Source organism: Carcharhinus amblyrhynchos, chromosome 11 (genome assembly GCF_965287045.1).
Source record: "Carcharhinus amblyrhynchos chromosome 11, sCarAmb.v2.hapA, whole genome shotgun sequence".
Taxonomy (NCBI): Eukaryota; Metazoa; Chordata; class Chondrichthyes; order Carcharhiniformes; family Carcharhinidae; genus Carcharhinus; species Carcharhinus amblyrhynchos.
This window is the reverse complement of record NC_137334.1, coordinates 23480732-23499274: the sequence shown is the minus strand read 5'-3', so window position 1 is coordinate 23499274 and position 18543 is coordinate 23480732. Positions and strand designations below refer to the sequence as shown.

Sequence of the window (18543 nt, the reverse complement as noted above, 5' to 3'; positions counted from 1 at the left end):
GGAAAGTGGCATTAAGGAAATGATCTGCCTTGAGTTGATTGGATGGTGGAGCAGGCTCAATGGGCCAAATGGCCTACTCTTGTTCCCATCTTTGATTAGTTGGGCTATAGGAAACCTGGCACAGATTCCAAACTTATTTTGAACATATCAGTGAGGACAGTAGGTATTTTGGGAGGATAGTATTGCAAGAATGACCCAAATACTGGCACCAGCCCTTACATTTAGAGTTGCCAACTCTGACTCTACACATTCCTGAAGGCTCAATCACATGATATCACTCCACTAGCTGCCTCACCCTGTCAAAGAGCTACTTTCCTCCATCATCAATATTGTTATAACTGCAGCGTTTCAAAGCACAGTTTGTGTCAATGCCCCAAGGAAGTTTCTCCCTGGTTTCCAGCATGGGGATCCAAGAGATTCAAAAATAGGTTCCAGGATTATTTTGGACAGTTGGCAACCTAACAGTAACAGAATCATTCTGGAGTTATTCCCATGGACTGAGAGAGACTTTTGTACAAATCATTTCCTCTCCTCTCTCAGTTATTTCATATTCTGAGGAAGAATCTCTGATCTCACCAAATCTAAACAGGGTGATGATATTGGGAGGAAGTTGTGCCCATTTTGCAGCCACTTGGCAGCAGCTGCCCCTGCCCAGGATCAGCGCACTGAGTCAATATGAGTCAGTGTTTGAATGTGGTGAAGGTGAGGATATAAAGCTGGAAGGAAAAGGCAGAGCGAGAGAGAGAAGCAGCTCCTTTACTCTTCGTAAGCAGCCAGCTGATCAGACAAGAGACAGAATGAAATCCTTACTCCTCACCATTGCCGCAGTGCAGATCCTCCAGTGCTCAGGTAGGTACTGGAGAGAGACAGAGAGAGACCTCATAAAGCAACACCTTCTTGCCAATGAGGCTCACTGACTGAGATGTCACCAATGTGTTAGAAAGAATTGACTGGAGAATGCTGGAGTGTTTGGTACAACTTTCCTTTTCTGTCTCTACAGGAATCCCCAGCCCTAAGGATGCTCTGAGAGTGTCAGTTGGAAAGCTGAATGAAATCACCACCATCCCCAATCTGTGCGGGATAACGCGGAGAAGAGTGAAGGATGTAAGTGTGTCCAACCCTCAGTGCGTTTCACTGTCTAAAGTCTACAAGAATATTGCTCCACATTTAGTTCCTATCTTCTTAATTTAAATTCTCTTTATGGCCCCCCCTCCCCAGCCCCCTTGCTCCTGTTATTATATGTCCCATAGCCTCTCCCCTCTCATGTACGCTGGCCTCTCACTTCCCCAGATAAACCTTTCAGAATTCCTCACTCACTCTCCCTGCCTTGTTGCAGCCATGCCAGGCTTGTGCCTTTGTTTTTAACTCTCCCATTTCCCTCCGCGCTTCTCCTGAAATCCTCAAGTTCTCATTCAGGCAGCAAACACTGACTAATTGTGAGCAGCAGGACCAGTTGCCTCTTCCCCTCTCTCACTACAAATACCTGCTGCTGAACCCAACTTCCTGCAACTCTCTTGTCATTTCTGACCATGGGATGAGCTTCTGAACAAATAATGTGAGGCAGAGATTTGATGTATTATTGTCACATGTATTAGTATACAGTATTGTTTCTTGTGCACTATACAGATAAAGCATACCATTCATACAGAAGGAAAGGAGAGGGTGCAGAATGTAGTGTTACAGTCATAGCTAGGGTGTAGAGAAAGATCAACTTAATGCAAGTCCATTCAAAAGTCTGACAGCAGCAGGGAAGAACTATTCTTGAGTCGGTTTGGTACGTGACCTCAGACTTTTGTATCTTTTTCCCAACAGAAGAAGGTGGAAGAGAGAATGTCCGGGGTGTGTTTGATCCTTAATTATGCTGGCTGCTTTGGCGAGGCAGCAGGAAGCATAGACAGAGTCGATGGATAGTAGGCTGGTTTGCGTGATGGATTGGGCTACATTCATGGCCTTTTGTAGTTCCTTGCGGTCTTGGGCAGAGATGGAACCAGATCAAGCTGTGATACAACCAGAAAGAATGCTTTCTATGGCGCATCTGTAAAAGTTGGTGAAAGTCGTAGCTAACATGCCAAATTTCCTTAGTCTTCTGAGAAAGTAGAGGTGTTGTTGGGCTTTCTTAACTACAGCATTGGCATGGGGGGGACCAGGACAGGTTGTTGGTGATCTGGACATCTAAACACTTGAAGCTCTCGACTCTTTCTACTTTGTCCCCATTGATGTAGGCAGGGGCATCTTCTGCTTTACGCTTCCCGAAGTTGATGACAATCTCCTTTGTTTTGTTGACATTGAGGGAGAGATCATGCCCTCTTGACCAATTTTCTAGCCATTGCGCCAATATCATGTTATACGCTTTGGTGTTAATTTTGGCTTTAGAACAAAGCTGTGAAGTTCATCGGGATGTTTTATTACATTAAAGGCTTTATATCAGTTTAAGTTGCAGTTATTAAACACAGCCAGAATATGCTATTGCTCTCACACTGATGGGTGAATCAGCCCAGGGTAAGAACACGAGATACACACAGACACTAATGACCTGTTTTCCTCTCATTAGATTTTTCGCACAGGAAAATTGTCGTACAACGTGGATTTAACATTCTCTGTGAAAGAAACTGTCTGCTCCAAGAATTCCGGACTGGAATTTGATGATCCCAGCTGTCGATTCCATTCCAAAAAGTCCGCAGTAAGTCCACAGTTAGATTGTCACATCAATTACCTCGTGTGTGAATGGAGATATATCAGAGAAACTCAGTGCTGAGCATGTGAGTATCAATAACTGCTGGCATTGATGGTGGAGACGGATTTGATAGGGTCTTTTAAGAGACGTTTAGATAAGTACATGGAACTTAGTAAGATAGAGGGTTGTCGGTAAGCCTAGTAATCTCTAAGGTAGGGACATGTTCGGCACAACTTTGTGGGCCGAAGGGCCTGTATTGTGCTGTCGTTTTTCTATGTTTCTATGTAAGAATTCCGGACTGGAATTTGATGATCCCTGCTGTCGATTCCGTTCCAACAAGTCTGCAGTAAGTCCACAGTTAGATTGTCACATCGATTACCTCGTGTGGATGGAGTTATATCAGAGGAACTCAGTGCTGAGCTTGTGAGTATCAATAACTTTAATCATTTCCCTTCTGTTTTTACAGAGGAAAGGTTGGTGTAAAAGTCGTGTGGAATATTTTGCTGATGAGGTGATGGATGTTGATGTGGAATGCCGAGGTTTGAAGACAATCGACAGCAAAAGTGGATCATTTGAGTCGAGTGAAAACAGCATTGAGGTAATGTCACAATTCTACACATTAGGACAATGGCATTGCTACACTTTGTGTTCGGATTTCTCCAGTTGTCAGACTTTCAAATGCTTCCTTTCGAGAAGCCCTGCTGTGAGGGATAAACAATTTGAGCAGCTCTTGGTGCTTTCACTGGCAGTGAATCAGGACAGAGATTTGATCTCTTCTTCCTGTTAGTAAGGAAAATAATTGCTCCTTATTGTCAGGGGCTTCACACAACTGAGTCCATGTCATCACTTTAACACTGTAAGCATTGTTCACACTCTATCAGGGCTGAACTCTTCACTGTTCCATCAGAAACTGTTCAGATGTTTGATGACATAGAACATAGAACATAGAACATAGAACACTACAGCACAAACAGGCCCTTCGGCCCACGAGTTGTGCCGATCATATCAACACCTATCTATAACCCCCAATCCCATAAAACCCCATATACTCATCCAGAAGTCTTTTAAAAGACCCCAGCGAGTTCGCCTCCACCACCACTGACGGCAGCCGATTCCACTCACTCACCACCCTCTGAGTGAAAAACTTACCCCTAACATCACTTCTGTACTTTCCTCCCCGCACCTTAAATCTGTGTCCTCTCATAGCGACCATTTCAACCCGGGGAAATAGCCTCTGAGAATCCACCCTATCCATTCCTCTCAACATTTTATAAACTTCTATCAGGTCGCCTCTCAACCTTCGTCTCTCCAGGGAAAAGAGACCCAGCTCCCTCAACCTAACTTCATAAGGCATGCCTCCCAGTCCAGGCAACATCCTTGTAAATCTCCTCTGTACCCTTTCAATAGCTTCTACGTCTTTCCTATAGTGAGGCGACCAGAACTGTGCACAGTACTCCAAATGAGGCCTGACAAGGGTCTTATAAAGTTGCAGCATTACCTCCCGACATCTTCACCAATCAACATGGAAGCCCAAAATAAAGGCCTGAAACCAAAATAAAGGCCTGGAACCTGAAACCAAAACAGAAAGTGCTGGAAAATCTCAGCGGATCTTTGTGTTAGCGTGGATAGAGGATTGGTTGTCAAATAGGAGGCAGAGAGTGGGGGTCAATGGGTGTTATTCGGATTGGCGGATGGTGACTAGTGGAGTGCCCCAGGGGTCGGTGCTGGGGCCTCAGCTATTTACCATTTATAAATTACCATTTATATAGATGATCTGGAGGAGGGAACCGAGTGTAGGGTGTCGAAATTTGCTGATGACACCAAGATTGGTGGAACAGCAAATTGTGCGGAGGGTGTGGAGAGTCTGCAGAAGGATCTAGATAGGCTGGGCGAATGGACCAGGAGCTGGCAAATGGAATTTAATGTTGGCAAGTGCGAGGTGGTCCACTTTGGTAGGAATAATGGTAGGAAGGACTATTACTTACGTGGTGAAAAACTGCAGCATGCGACGGTGCAGAGGGACCTCGGGGTCCTTGTGCATGAGTCGCAAAAACCCAGCTTGCAGGTGCAGCAGGTGGTCAGGAAGGCGAATGGGATGCTGGCCTTCATAGCGAGGGGGATTGAATATAAAAGTAGGGAGGTCTTGCTGCGGCTGTATAGGGCATTGGTGAGGCCGCAGCTGGAGTACTGTGTGCAGTTTTGGGCTCCGTACTTACGCAAGGAGAGAACAGAGCCAACATTTCGAGTCTGGATGACCCTTCGAAACATTGGCTCTATTCTCTCTCCAACATTGATCCCCTACTGCAACTCATTGGAAATTTAATGAGTTAACTGCCGGAATTCTATCCGCCCGCCCACCACAGAAATCAGAGCAGGCCAGGGGCGGACAATGGGAAGCTCCATTAACCTGGGGTGGGAATTTCCGGTCTCGGGTTGAGTGAGGCTGTGAAATCTCCGCCCAACGTATCTCATTCCTCATTGAATCTCAGTTAGATCATTGATGCTGAAACTAATGGTGTATAAAAATCGAACCTCCACCCAACATAAAAATATTAATATTTTAATACAGGTGATAAACAAGCGAACCTCAAGGCCACCAGTCTATAAACGTAAGTATAAAACAGGAATTTCACCAGGGATTATTGATACAAAATTGTTGATATCTGGATTTCTTTTGTTGGAGTGTAATCTGAGACAGTAATGAACTTTTATTTCACTCAGTATCCTTCCAGAGTCGAGGGGGGCAGGGGGGCGGGGGGGTAACTGAAATATTGTTCAGTCTTTTCCAGCACTAGTTCAAACATTCTGGGATAAGCTTCAATCGAGGTGATTATATTTTCCGGTGAAGATTCCTCACTGTCCAGCAACGTGAAGACATCAGAGTCGACATTCTGAATATTTACCAGATAATAATTCCTGTGTTCCAGGAGGACACAATAGGGACACACTGATTAATAATCTCAGTCTCTATTAGTTTATCCATCAAGCCCACTGTCCCAGAGCTGGATTGATTATAGCTGTGGCGGGGAACAGGAGATATTTGCTGAGGGATTCTCCATCACTCACTCAAAAGAACAAAATAAGGACGTAAGAACATAAGAAATAGGAGCAGGAGTAGGCCATCCAGCCCTTCGAGCCTGCCCCGCCATTCAATAAGATCATGGCTGATCTGTTGTGGCTCAGTTCCACTTTCCCGCCCTCTCCCCATAACCCTTAATCCCCTCTCTTATCAAAAACCCATCAACCCGTGTCTTAAAAATATTTAGCGAGGCAGCCTCCACCACTTCAACGGGCAGAGAATTCCAGAGATTCACCACCCTTTGAGTGAAGAAGTTCCTCCTCAACTCCGTTCTAAACCGCTCCCCCCCCCCTCTTTATCTTGAGGCTGTGCCCCCTAGTCCTACTGTCCTTTCTGAGCGGGAAGAGTCTCTCCACCTCTATCCTATCCATCCCATTCATCATCTTATACGTCTCAATGAGATCTCCCCTCATTCTTCTAAACTCTAACGAGTACAAGCCTAGTTTATTCAGCCTCTCCTCATAGCTCAACCCCCTCAATGGCCTTCATAGCGAGGGGGATTGAATATAAAAGTAGGGAGGTCTTGCTGCAGCTGTATAGGGCATTGGTGAGGCCGCAGCTGGAGTACTGTGTGCAGTTTTGGGCGCCGCACCTGCGCAAGGATATTTTGGCCCTGGAGGGAGTGCAGAGGAGGTTTACTAGGCTGATACCGGAGTTGAGGGGATTGAGCTATGAGGAGAGGCTGAATAAACTAGGCTTGTACTCGTTAGAGTTTAGAAGAATGAGGGGAGATCTCATTGAGACGTATAAGATGATGAATGGGATGGATAGGATAGAGGTGGAGAGACTCTTCCCGCTCAAAAAAGACAGTAGGACTAGGGGGCACAGCCTCAAGATAAAGGGGAGGCGGTTTAGAACGGAGTTGAGGAGGAACTTCATCACTCAAAGGGTGGTGAATCTCTGGAATTCTCTGCCCGTTGAAGTGGTGGAGGCTGCCTCGCTAAATATTTTTAAGAAGCGGGTTGATGGGTTTTTGATAAGAGAAGGGATTAAGGGTTATGGGGAGAGGGCGGGAAAGTGGAACTGAGCCACGACAGATCAGCCATGATCTTATTGAATGGCGGGGCAGGCTCGAAGGGCTAGATGGCCTACTCCTGCTCCTATTTCTTATGTTCTTATGTAACTCTAGTAAACCTCCTCTGCACTCCCTCCAAGGCCAAAATATCCTTGCGTAAGTGCGGCGCCCAAAACTGCACACAGTACTCCAGCTGCGGCCTCACCAATGCCCTATACAGCCGCAGCAAGACCTCCCTACTTTTATATTCAATCCCCCTCACTATGAAGGCCAGCATCCCATTAGCCTTCCTGACCACCTGCTGCACCTGCAAGCTGGGTTTTTGCGACTCATGCATAAGGACCCCGAGGTCCCTCTGCACCGTCGCCTGCTGCAGTTTTTCGCCACGTAAGTAATAATCCTTCCTACCATTATTCCTACCAAAGTGGACCACCTCGCACTTGCCAACATTAAATTCCATTTGCCAGATCCTGGCCCATTCGCCCAGCCTATCTAGATCCTTCTGCAGACTCTCCACACCCTCCGCACAATTTGCTGTTCCACCAATCTTGGTGTCATCAGCAAATTTCGACACCCTACACTCGGTTCCCTCCTCCAGATCATCTATATAAATGGTAAATAGCTGAGGCCCCAGCACCGACCCCTGGGGTACTCCACTAGTCACCATCCGCCAATCCGAATAGCACCCATTGACCCCCACTCTCTGCCTCCTATTTGACAACCAATCCTCTATCCACGCTAACACCCTACCCCCAAATCCATGTCCCCTGACCTTCTGCAATAACCTCTTGTGAGGTACCTTGTCAAACGCTTTCTGAAAATCAAGAAAGACCACATCCACCGGCTCTCCTCTACCCACCGCCCTAGACACATCCTCATAGAACTCCAATAAATTTGTCAGACACGACTTCCCTTTAACGAAAGTCAGCCCGGGAAACAGGCCCTTCGGCCCAACGAGCCCGCGCCGCCATCTCAACACCACCAGTCCACCTCTCTACCCATGACCCCTATCTAATGTTTTATGGCCATCCAGATTGAGGGAAACTGATTTAGGGACAATTTATTCCTGCCAATCAGCTTAACAGCACATCTTTGGGGTGTGGGAGGAAACCGGAGCACCCGGAGAAAACCCACGCAAGCACGGGGAGAATGCGCAAACTCCCACAGACACCGGCCCAAATCCATGTGTCTGCACAGCAATCAGCGACAGTCACTGAGCTGTCGTCTTGCCCAGTATCTTGTCCAGTTTAAGCACACACTAACGACATGAAGCACTAGGCCAATCTCGAACAACCAAGAGCAGCCCCAGTACGACCCATCGTGTATGCCCCTTGTTGGACACGAGGCGGACCGACTTAAAACCCGTGAATGAAAAGAGAAAAAACATTATTATCATGCTATACCCATTTATATTACCAGGGATGCCCCAATGCTAATGACCCTTATTTAAAAGGTTCTCCTATATCCACCCATCTCCAACTCAGTCATGTGCCTGTCTAAGTTACTCTTAAAGGACTCTAGCGTGTTTGCCTCCACCACCTTACTTGGCAGAGCATTCCATACCCCCACTACCCTCTGTGTGAAAAACCTCCCTCTAATATCTGTGTTGTACCGCTCCCCACTCACCTTAAGTCCATGGCCCCTTGTCCTACGTCTCTCTATTATAGGAAATAGCTTACCTCTGTTTACTCTATCTATACCCTTCATAATCTTATATACCTCTATTAGATCCCCCCTCAGTCGGTGTCTTTCAAGGGAAAAGAGCCCCAATTTCTTCAATCTTTCCTCATAACCCAGTCCTTCCATACCAGGCAACATCCTGGTAAACCTCCTCTGCACTCTCTGCAGAGTCTCCATGTCCTTCCGGTAGTAAGGCGACCAGAACTGGACGCAGTACTCCAAATGCGGCCTAACCAACGTTCTGTACAACTGCAACATTAGACTCCAGCTCTTATATTCTATACCCCTTCCTATAAAGGCTAACATACCATAGGCTTTCTTCACCACACTCTCCACTTGCACTGCCACCTTCAAAGACTTGTGCACTTGCACCCCCAGGTCTCGCTGCGATGCTATACTCCTTACGGGCTTACCCTTTATCATATAACTTCCCCCTACGTTATTCCGGCCACTCACTCCATCCCAACTTGGGAATTGAAGGAGTTAATATTTTGAAAATCGAATTTCACTGGAATCTGTTATTTAAGGATGAATCTAAAAGTTTTAAAAGTTCAGAATGTCTCACTAACCCCCAGTTCTAACCAGGTAAATGTGAATATTTTTATCCAGGTGTCAAACAAATCAAAAGACTGGTCACAGCGAGAGATTTCAAACGTAAGTAGAAACGGGGACTTTGTGTGGGGGAATTGTCTCTGGATCAGCAACAGTAAAACATTGAGTTCAGATTGAAGTCAGTCCATTTGAAAATGACCATTCTGCTGATTGTGTTGATTGCAGGAACACAGTGATGATTCAAGCTTCCCACACTGACCCTGAATGAAACGTCTGAAAGAGCCAGCTTGGTGTCAACACAAGACCTCATTCCCATTGAAGAAGATGTTCTCAATTGTCCTTTATTCCTTCATGTACAACAGCGATGGGGGGAGGGTGGGGGGCTCGGGGGGGGGGGGGGGGGGCGGGGTTTGGCCTGGGGTTCCTGACTGTACATTTCACTATAACTGGGAGATTCTATCGTTTGTAAATGTTCTCTCCTTTGGTGTGTGTTGTTGTTGTGTTCTGTGGATCATAATAAAAGTGTAAAGAGAATATTTCCTGATGTTTCTCCGGATGTTATTGCTGCTTTCACTGACTGGTTGGGAGTTCAGAACGCTGGGAGCAGCCTGTCACCCACTGGGACCACTTTCCCCAGTCTCCGGGGAGCTGCTCAGGGATTGGGGCTTCACGGTTTTTTGCCAAGTGTCGGGAGGAGGACAATTAGCAACTGATGGAAACAGTTTGTTTTATTAATGTGGAGCGGCCAATTCCGGGGATCTGTGACAATCTGTGGGAATCCAGCGGGAATCACGGCGGGTGGGACAGGAAAACTCGGAGTCAGGCCCACAGTTGGAATTCCAAATCGCAATCTTCCCCTCAGCCTCTTAATGGTGGGGTTATGGCGGGGTCATGGCAGGGTCATGGCGGGGTCATAGAAGGGTCATAGCGGGGTCATAGTGGGGTCATGGCAGGGTCATAGTGGGGTCATGGCAGGGTCATGGTGGGGTCATAGTGGGGTCATGGCAGGGTCATAGCAGGGTCATGGTGGGGTCATGGCAGGGTCATAGCAGGGTCATACCTCTTTCCCCAGGGGTGTCCAAGTGTCTTTTAAATACAGCGTTTGGACATTACAATGGGGCCGCCGACCTCCTGCCTGACCTGCCCCGAGATTCAACAAGAACCTCGTGGCTGCATAATTAATGAGCTGAATATCTCTCGATTTGGCACATTTCGCCACTACGCTCTCTGACAGGGATCCCTCTGACGTCCCATCCCCAACATGGAACTTTGTTTGGGGCAGCAAGATTCCACCCTCTGAGTGAATTCTCGCAGCTTGTGTGAGAGTGAAGTGTGAATGTTGCTGATCTGTGGGCTTTGGAAATATTGGTCTCCAGAGTGGATTTAACTTTAATAAAGTCCAGTTCAATCACGCCCCGGTCCCCAGTTAAAATCATTGTTAAATCTCTGAATGCCTCCTCCAGAACGACTCTACATCCAGGGCCCAAGGAACACAGGTCTATCTTTGTTCAGTCTACTCGCTCCACACTCCAAACATTGACTCTCCACTCAGGGCGGTTCCTAACCAGCTCACCCCCCACCCCCCCCCACCCACACCAGGTCACATGACCTGTTCCCTTAAAGGGGCCACACCTTATCATTTGACATTTTTCACAACAAACTAATTCTGTCATAACTGGCCTCAGAACGTAAAACAATTTCTGTCTTCAAGGGCCGGATTTTACAGCCCCGCTTGTCCCAAAACCATAAAATCCTGCACAAAGTTAACGGACGTTTCCATTGTCTGCCTCTCGCCCACTCCGATTCCCGTGGCGGGGGGCAGTAAAATTCCGCCCATCTCTCCATCGCCACCAATCCTCAGCTGCTTCCTGTTTCAATCCTGACCTATTCCCCAATATTCCTCTTCCCGAAAGCAGCAGCTTCCCTTTGGAGGATGAGATCTCACCGAATATCCACTTTGCATCTTCCGGAATCCACATTCTGTCCCTAAAAAGATCGAGGAATACGGGGGAAGAGGGAGAAATCAGGATATTGAATTTGATGATCAGCCTTGATCAAAATGAACGATGGAGCAGGTTTGAAGGGCCAAATGGCCTCCTCCTGCTTCCAGTTTTGATGTTTCTATATGACTGCCTCGTGTGGCTAACAGGACACTGGCTGTCCGGGATGTGTCAGTACCTGTTATTACAGAGCGATATCCACCAGGAACCTGACCTGTCAGCACAAGAGGAGAATCAGTTGATTCTGTGCAGTGATTGCCAGTTTGTCTCCTCCCTGCTCTGAGAGATCTGTCTGATTTCTTTCATGATGGCATTGGACTGGGGTAAACACAGTAAGAAGTCTCACAACACCAGGTTAAAGTCTAACAGGTTTATCTGGTAGCACAAGCTACTAGCTTTCAGAACCACTATCACTACCAGCCACTACCTTTCGATACACATCTCTTTAATCTGTGCTTAAACCTTTCTCTACTCACATTGTCTGTACCTTTAAGGCTTGATTACCTGTAAAGACTCACATTCCAACCATTATTTTGTAAGTTGAGTTTGTGTCTTTATATGCCCTGTTTGTGAACAGAATTCCCACTCACCTGATGAAGGAGCAGCGCTCCGAAAGCTAGTGGCATTTGCTACCAAAAAAACCTGGTGTTGTGAGACTTCTTAATGATTTCTTTCACCCAGAGTGTGAGGGACACCTGGACCACTCGGTGTGAAATTCCCATTGATTTCTGTCCAAATCACCTCCGATTATCAGATATAGAAAATGGTGGAGGAATGTCTCCCCAGAGCAGAGAACGCTGACAACTCCTGAGAGGCACTTTGCTGAAAAGCTCTGGATCTGGGAAGCTGTTGTTCTGAAGGCCGATTGGGATGTACTCACTCCTGTGTCGTTCTTTGTGTCTGTGTATTGCAGCCTGTGTGGGTGTTGAAGTGTGAAGTGTGAACTCGATACAGCAGCGAGAGATAAGAGTCACAGTGCAGACATTATCCTCCCAGTTCATCGCCATCAGTGGAGTTGGGGAGAGGTCACTCTTTGTGTGATTGATGCAAAGAAGCAGAAAGTGTGAGAAAGGATATCTGTAAAAAGACTAAATGTTTCTCTGTTCTCAACTGTTCCTGAATCTGTTCACATTGAGAATAAACCTGTCCCGTTATTCCGAGTAAATCAGACTCGGGGCAGGTCAGACAGGAGGGTGGCTGCCCCATTCTCATGTCCGCACGGTAGCACAGTGGTTAGCATTGCTGCTTCACAGCTCCAGGGTCCTGGGTTCGATTCCCGGCTCGGGTCACTGTCTGTGTGTCATTTGAACATTCTCCTTGTGTCTGCGTGGGTTTCCTCCAGGTGCTCCGGTTTCCTCCCACAGTCCAAAGATGTGCAGGTTAGGTTGATTGGCCATGCTAAAATTGCCTCATAGTGCCCAGGGTTGCGTAGGTTAGAGGGATTAGTGGGTATAATATGTAGGGATATGGGGGTATGGCCTGGGTGGGATTGTGTTCAGTACAGACTCAATGGGCCGAAGGGCCTCTTTCTGCACTGTAGGGTTCTATGATTCCAGGCACCATATTTAGAAGGCACCCGGACACCGTCCCCCAACACCTCACCACCACCCCTTGTCCACCATCACAGAGCGAGCTGGCCGGATCCGAAAGGACATCGCTGCCAGACTGGGACTGCAACAGGAGGTGAGGGAAACAACAAGGGGGGAAAACATACTTGATCTCATCTTCACCAACCTGTCTGTCACAGATACACCCGTCCATGACAATATCGGTAAGAGTGACCACGCACAGTCCTTGCGGAGATGAAGTCCCATCGTCACATTGAGAATAACCTCCATCGTGTTGTGTGGCACTAACATCGTGTTAAATGGGAGAGACTTCAAACAGGTCTAGCAACTCAAGACTGGGTATCCATGAGGCACTGTGAGCCATCAACAGCAGCGGAATTGTACTCCAGCACAGTCTACAACCCAACTCAACCATTACCATCAAGCCAAGGATCAACCCTGGTTCAATGGAGAGTGCAGGAGGGCATGGCAGGAGCAGTACCAGGCATACCTAATATTGCAGTGCCAACCTGGTGAAGCTACAACACAGGACTCCCTGTGTGGAAACAGCATAAGCAGTAAGTACTGGACTGGGATAAGGGACCCCATTACCAATAGATCAGGTCCAAGCCCTGCAGTCCTGCTCCATCCAGTCGTGAATGGTGGTGGATAATTAAACAACTCACTGGAGGAGGAGGCTCCGCAAGTATCCCCATCCTCAGTGATGGAGGAGCCCAGCACATCAGCACGAAACATCCAGCAGAGTAAACCTGACCTGGGTGACCAGTCAGGACAGAGTGAGGAATCACAGCACGGTAAGAGAGGCTCCGAGACAGAGAAACATTTTGGGAGCGATCTGAAACCACGAGGCTGCAGAACAATTCTAATTCAGAAATACCGGGAGCGATTCTCCCATTGAGCTCGCGGCCTTTCTCCAGGATTTGTGCATCTTCCAGAGCCGGAGAACAGTCAGAGACCAGACTATGCTGGAAACCGGTGGGAAGGCAGGTAAGTCTTTTTTTAATATAGTTTAAATATATTTTCAACGTGATTGGTCCCGATCTCCAACCCGCCAAGATTACTCCATTCCAGAGGGATCAGACTAGCTCCCCACATTCGGGGAAGTGTTGGGAGACCCTGCTGGAATGAAGGAGGGGCTATTGGGAGCACCCCAGTGGTTTAGGTTGTGGGGGTGATGATGCCCCCTGGGCATGGTCACACTGGCAGTGCCGACCTGTGCCCCCAGCATTGCCCAACGGGCAAAATGCCCATGCCCAGGGGACACCTTGTTACTGCCCACCAGGCATGGGCAGTGCCAAGGGGGTGGGGCCTATTGTTGGCAGGTCCTAGGGGCAATCGGTGAGAATGGGGGGCTCTTCCCACCACTTTGCGTGGGGATTGGTCTGGGATGGAGGGAGTGCAGTGATTGGAAGGGTTTGGTCGGGCGGTAGTCTGCCCGGTTTCTGTGCTGCCTCCTGGGGAGGTCTGATCTGGTGGGGGGGAGTCAGAGGGTGGGGGGGGTCTGCCAGGGTGACGGGGTGGGGTATCATCACTGATGGGGGAGCGAGCTGGACATTGGGGCACTTCAGGGTGGGGTGGGGCAGGGAGCAGGGCTGGCCTGGGAATTGCTGTGGGGGCCACGATTGGGATATGGCGGGGGGGGGTTGGAAGGACAGCACTGCACGGGTCTTGGGCAATGGGGAGACTGATAGATCGGGGCCACTGCGTATGTGCAGAGTTTCAGAACTCTCAAACTCCAGCGCGAATAGGCACCCCCTGGATTTTTACCACAATTCCTGATCGGGATCTCTGCGGTGCACAGAGTGCAGAGATTCCAGTGAGAAGCTGAACTGACAAAACTGTCGGGATCTAGAAATGTTTCCCCATCAATTCAGGGAGAATCGCCCCCACCTTTTGGGTTCACGAATGTAGATTGTACATCTTCACACATTCACAACAACCTTCAGCCAGAAGTGCCGTGTGGACGATACATCTCAACCTCCTCCAGTGGTCCCCAGCATCTCAGATGCCAGTCTCCAGCTAATTCGATTCACTCCACGTGGTGTCAAGACACGATGGGAGGTGCTGGATACTGCAAAGCCAATGGGCCCTGATAACATTCCAGCAATAGTACTGAAGACATCTGCTCCTGAACTTGCTGACAAGTGGTCTGTCACATTTGTGTCACACAAGTGCCAGGCAGTGACCATCCCCAACAAGAGACAATCTAACCATCGCCCCTTAACATCCAATAGAATCCCTCACTATCGACATCCTGGGAGTTACCATTGATCAGACACTGAACCAGACCAGCCATATAAATACTGTGACTACAAGTGCAGGCCAGAGGCTAGGAATCCTGAGGAGAGTAACTCACCTCTTGATGCCCCAAAGGCTGTCTATCATTACAAGGCACAAGTTAGGAGTGTGAGGGATACTCCCCACTTGCCTGGATGGGTGCAGCTCCAATAACACTCAAGAAGCTTGACACCATCCAGAATAAAGCTGCTCGTTTGATTAGCACCACATCTACAAACATCCACTCCCTCCACCATCGAGTGGCAGGCGTGTGTACCACCTGCAAGATACACTGCAGCAACTCACCAAGACTCACTACCACTACTACCTCGGACAGAGCAGCAGACCCATGGGAGCACCACCGCCTGCAAATTCCCCTCCAAATCACTCACCATCTTGACTTTGGAATATATCGGCCATTCCTTCACTGTCACTGGGTCAAAATCCGGAACACCCTCCCTAACAGCACTGTGGATGTACCTACACCTTAACAGCTGCAGCAGATTAAGGAAGCGGCTCATTCCACTCTTTCAAGGGCAGTTAGTGATGGGATACAAATGCCAGCCTAGCCGACGATGTCCACATCCTGTAAATGAATCAAAAGGAAATCTAATGGACCCTCTGGGAAATGTCTCCTTCAGTTCCGGAACATTCTTCAGTCCTCAGGATATCAAACAGAGAGACATCTCTCTGTCACAGTGGCAAAAGCTTCCCGAACTCTGTTATTCTCATTGTAAGCCTCAATATAGATACAGGAAAGTGAAATGCAAATTATATTTCTGCATCTAAAACTCATCCTCCTGTAACTCCTTCTCCAATAATTAAATTCATTTACAATCAGCGGTGATGGTTTACTCTGGAACGCGGCCATTAACTCCCACTGACAGCAGACTCTTAGCCAACGCCAATATTCGTCACCGAGGGTTTGGTTATTGACATGAAATCTTGTGAATGGTCCCACAAACACGTGGGTTTCTTTGGCGTCAGACTCTGAGTCCCGGGGGGGAGGAGGAGTGGTGGTGCGGTTTCGGAGTTTGCCCACTCCACCTCAATGACCATTTGATGCTCTCCATCTCAGTGCTGACTGGGACAACGAGGTTCACTGTCCTTGGAAAGCTATTTATTCTTACTGTTCAGAGGTACTTGGGTGTACAAGGAACATAGCAAGTTAGCATGCAGGTGCAGCCAGGAAGGCAGATTGCAAGTTAGGCTCTATTGCAAGTTGTAGTGGGGGGTTTTCTTTTTAAAAAAGGTGGCCAGTGTCTTAAAGCTTAGACTCTATTTAAAACTTGCAAAAGGCAAAATTTCTGTTCAAATGATGTCGCCAAATATACTTTCAACACAAAAATCATACAAGACAAACAAGACATTAATGTTCTTTGGCGGCCTCCAGAGGGTCAGATAGCTCAGGGACAGTACTGTGAAACCTCTCCAAAGATCTGAGGCACTCAGCCCAAATACAGAACAATTGTACCTTTTGTTATTTAAGATTCACCTACTCATTAACTTAGAATCAATTTCATTTAGTGTTAACATGTCAGTCCAGTTTTTGACAAAGTACCTCAGTCAATTGCAATATGCCACTTGATATTTCATTTGTCCATTTAATTCCACACATCTTTTCATTTTGGCTAAACCCACGCCCTGGTTGTTAAGTAACTACGGAAGCTTTCCATAACTGAACCTTTCCGACAGGCACATCACCAAGACAGGGCGATGCGTGTCTTTCTGGACCCTAGAAAGACATTTCCTTACACCTGGATAATGCATGCCACTATAATGTTACCACATTTATCCCGAGATATGAAACTACTAATTCTTACTTTTGCTGATGATTGAATCCCCAGTTCTGAAGTTCTGACCTGACCATTCCACTTTGCAGCATCTGCTCTTTCTGACTGAGATAAGCAATACATTTCAGAGATGAAAATACATTTGATACTTTGATATATATACTTTAAAATCATATTCATTTGTTTAATACTCTTATTGCATTCACATGTGAACAAACTGTCAACATTAATTTGTTATAAAGAATCATTTCACCCCATCTAGTTACCCTGTCACTGAAAAGACTACTACATCTGTCTGTGATTCTAACTGGCTGATTCAAAACTCCCTTCCACACAAGTGTATTGGGTTGCAGGAATCAGGAAGTCTTGTTACAGTTGTGCAGGGTTTTAATAAGACCACATCTGGAGTAGTGTGCACAGTTTTGGTCTCCACATTTGAGGAAGAGGACACAATCTCAGGATACGGGGCCGGTTATTTAGGACTGAATTGAGGAGAAATCTCCCCACTCAGAGGGTTATGATTCCTTGGAATTCCCTACCCCAGAGGGTTGTGGGTGCTCCATTGTTGAGTATATTTGGGGCTGGGATAGACAGGTTTTTGGTCACGGGGAATGGGCAGGAAAGTGGATTTGAAACCCAGGATCTGCCATGATAGCATTGAGTGGTGGAGCAGACTCAATGGGCCGAGTGGTCTACTCCTGCTACCATCTAGAACCAAGAACAATGAAAATTACATGACAGGAACAGGCGCTTTGGCCCTCCAAGCCTGCACCAACCATGCTGCCCCACAGAACTGAAACACCCTACCCTTCTGGGAACCATATCCCTCTATTCCCATCCTGTTCATGTGTTTGTGAAAATGTCCCTTAAAACTCATTAATGTATCCGCTTCCACTAACTCCCCTGGCAACAGGTTCCAGCACCCATCACCCTCTGTGTAAAAAAACTTGCCTCATACATCTCTTTTAAACTTTGCCCTTGCACCTGTTTTGTGTTTGGATGAATTCTGTCCAATTAGAGAGGTTAAATTAAATTAGCAACAGGAAACGGGCAGCAGCAAATTCCTCTAAAAATAATGTGATATTCAGATCTTTCAAATTTGGTGAAAGTTCCAAATTTAATCATCATTTACGGCCACGGGGTATTCATTAAATTATTGACCAAATATAATGAACATTTCTGTGCAGATGTTGACACCTGTTTCCCTGTGGGATTTTTTTATCATTTCCTTCAAATAATGTTGATCTTTTCCCAACACTCCTCCAGTTCTCACCCTCCCTCCCTCCCCCCTCTCACACAAACACTGAGGCCTACACCCAGCCAGGGAGGCAGGAAGCCTGACCACAGCTTTCTGCACCACTGTCAATAATCCCCCATCCAAAGCAAACCCCTGCGTGCTGCTCCTACGCCTGTGGAGCTGAATGGCCTCTGTCATTGCAGAGGAAAGCTGGTTAACTCCTGTGATTCCACCGTTCCCTCGCCGACACAGCTCACAGCTGCAAATGCTGAAACCGCCTGAACTTGCGGAGTGATGGAGCTTTCATCAGGCACTCAGTGTGTGAACTAACATTGCACAAAGTGAAGATCAACTCACCCTCACTCTGGACACTGGAGTCAACTGGCCACGGTCCTTGGATTGGAGCCTCTGATATTTAGCAGTGAGGTTGAGAATAGAAGTGGGTGATTATCTGGGGTTTAGTGAAGATAAACAAGAATAAAATTTCTCTCTCAGCAAAGGCCACACCCCATGAAATGTAAAATGACCACACCAGCAACTGATTTGGTGAGAGGCGATTATAGCAGAGAGTGAGTTTATGTTAGGGATTTACAGTGTGGTGTTAGCCCCTCACAGCGTGAAGGTTTATCTTCTGAGGTAAGTTTTTTCTGAATCCTTTTGAAACTCTG

At 47.3% G+C, this 18543-nt stretch overlaps 1 protein-coding gene across 1 annotated transcript; it reads left to right on the top strand.

Annotated features, from left to right (window-relative positions):
- The first annotated feature begins 730 nt into the window (after positions 1 to 730).
- LOC145349803 (secreted phosphoprotein 24-like) lies at positions 731 to 18170 on the top strand. Its single transcript, XM_080198349.1, has 9 exons — positions 731 to 849; positions 1001 to 1104; positions 2552 to 2680; positions 3141 to 3272; positions 5244 to 5283; positions 9058 to 9102; positions 12628 to 12771; positions 13504 to 13555; positions 18128 to 18170. The coding sequence occupies exons 1-9, from the start codon at positions 798 to 800 to the stop codon at positions 18168 to 18170; spliced, it is 741 nt and encodes a 246-aa protein (XP_080054475.1). The 5' UTR covers positions 731 to 797.
- The last annotated feature ends 373 nt before the right edge of the window (positions 18171 to 18543 follow it).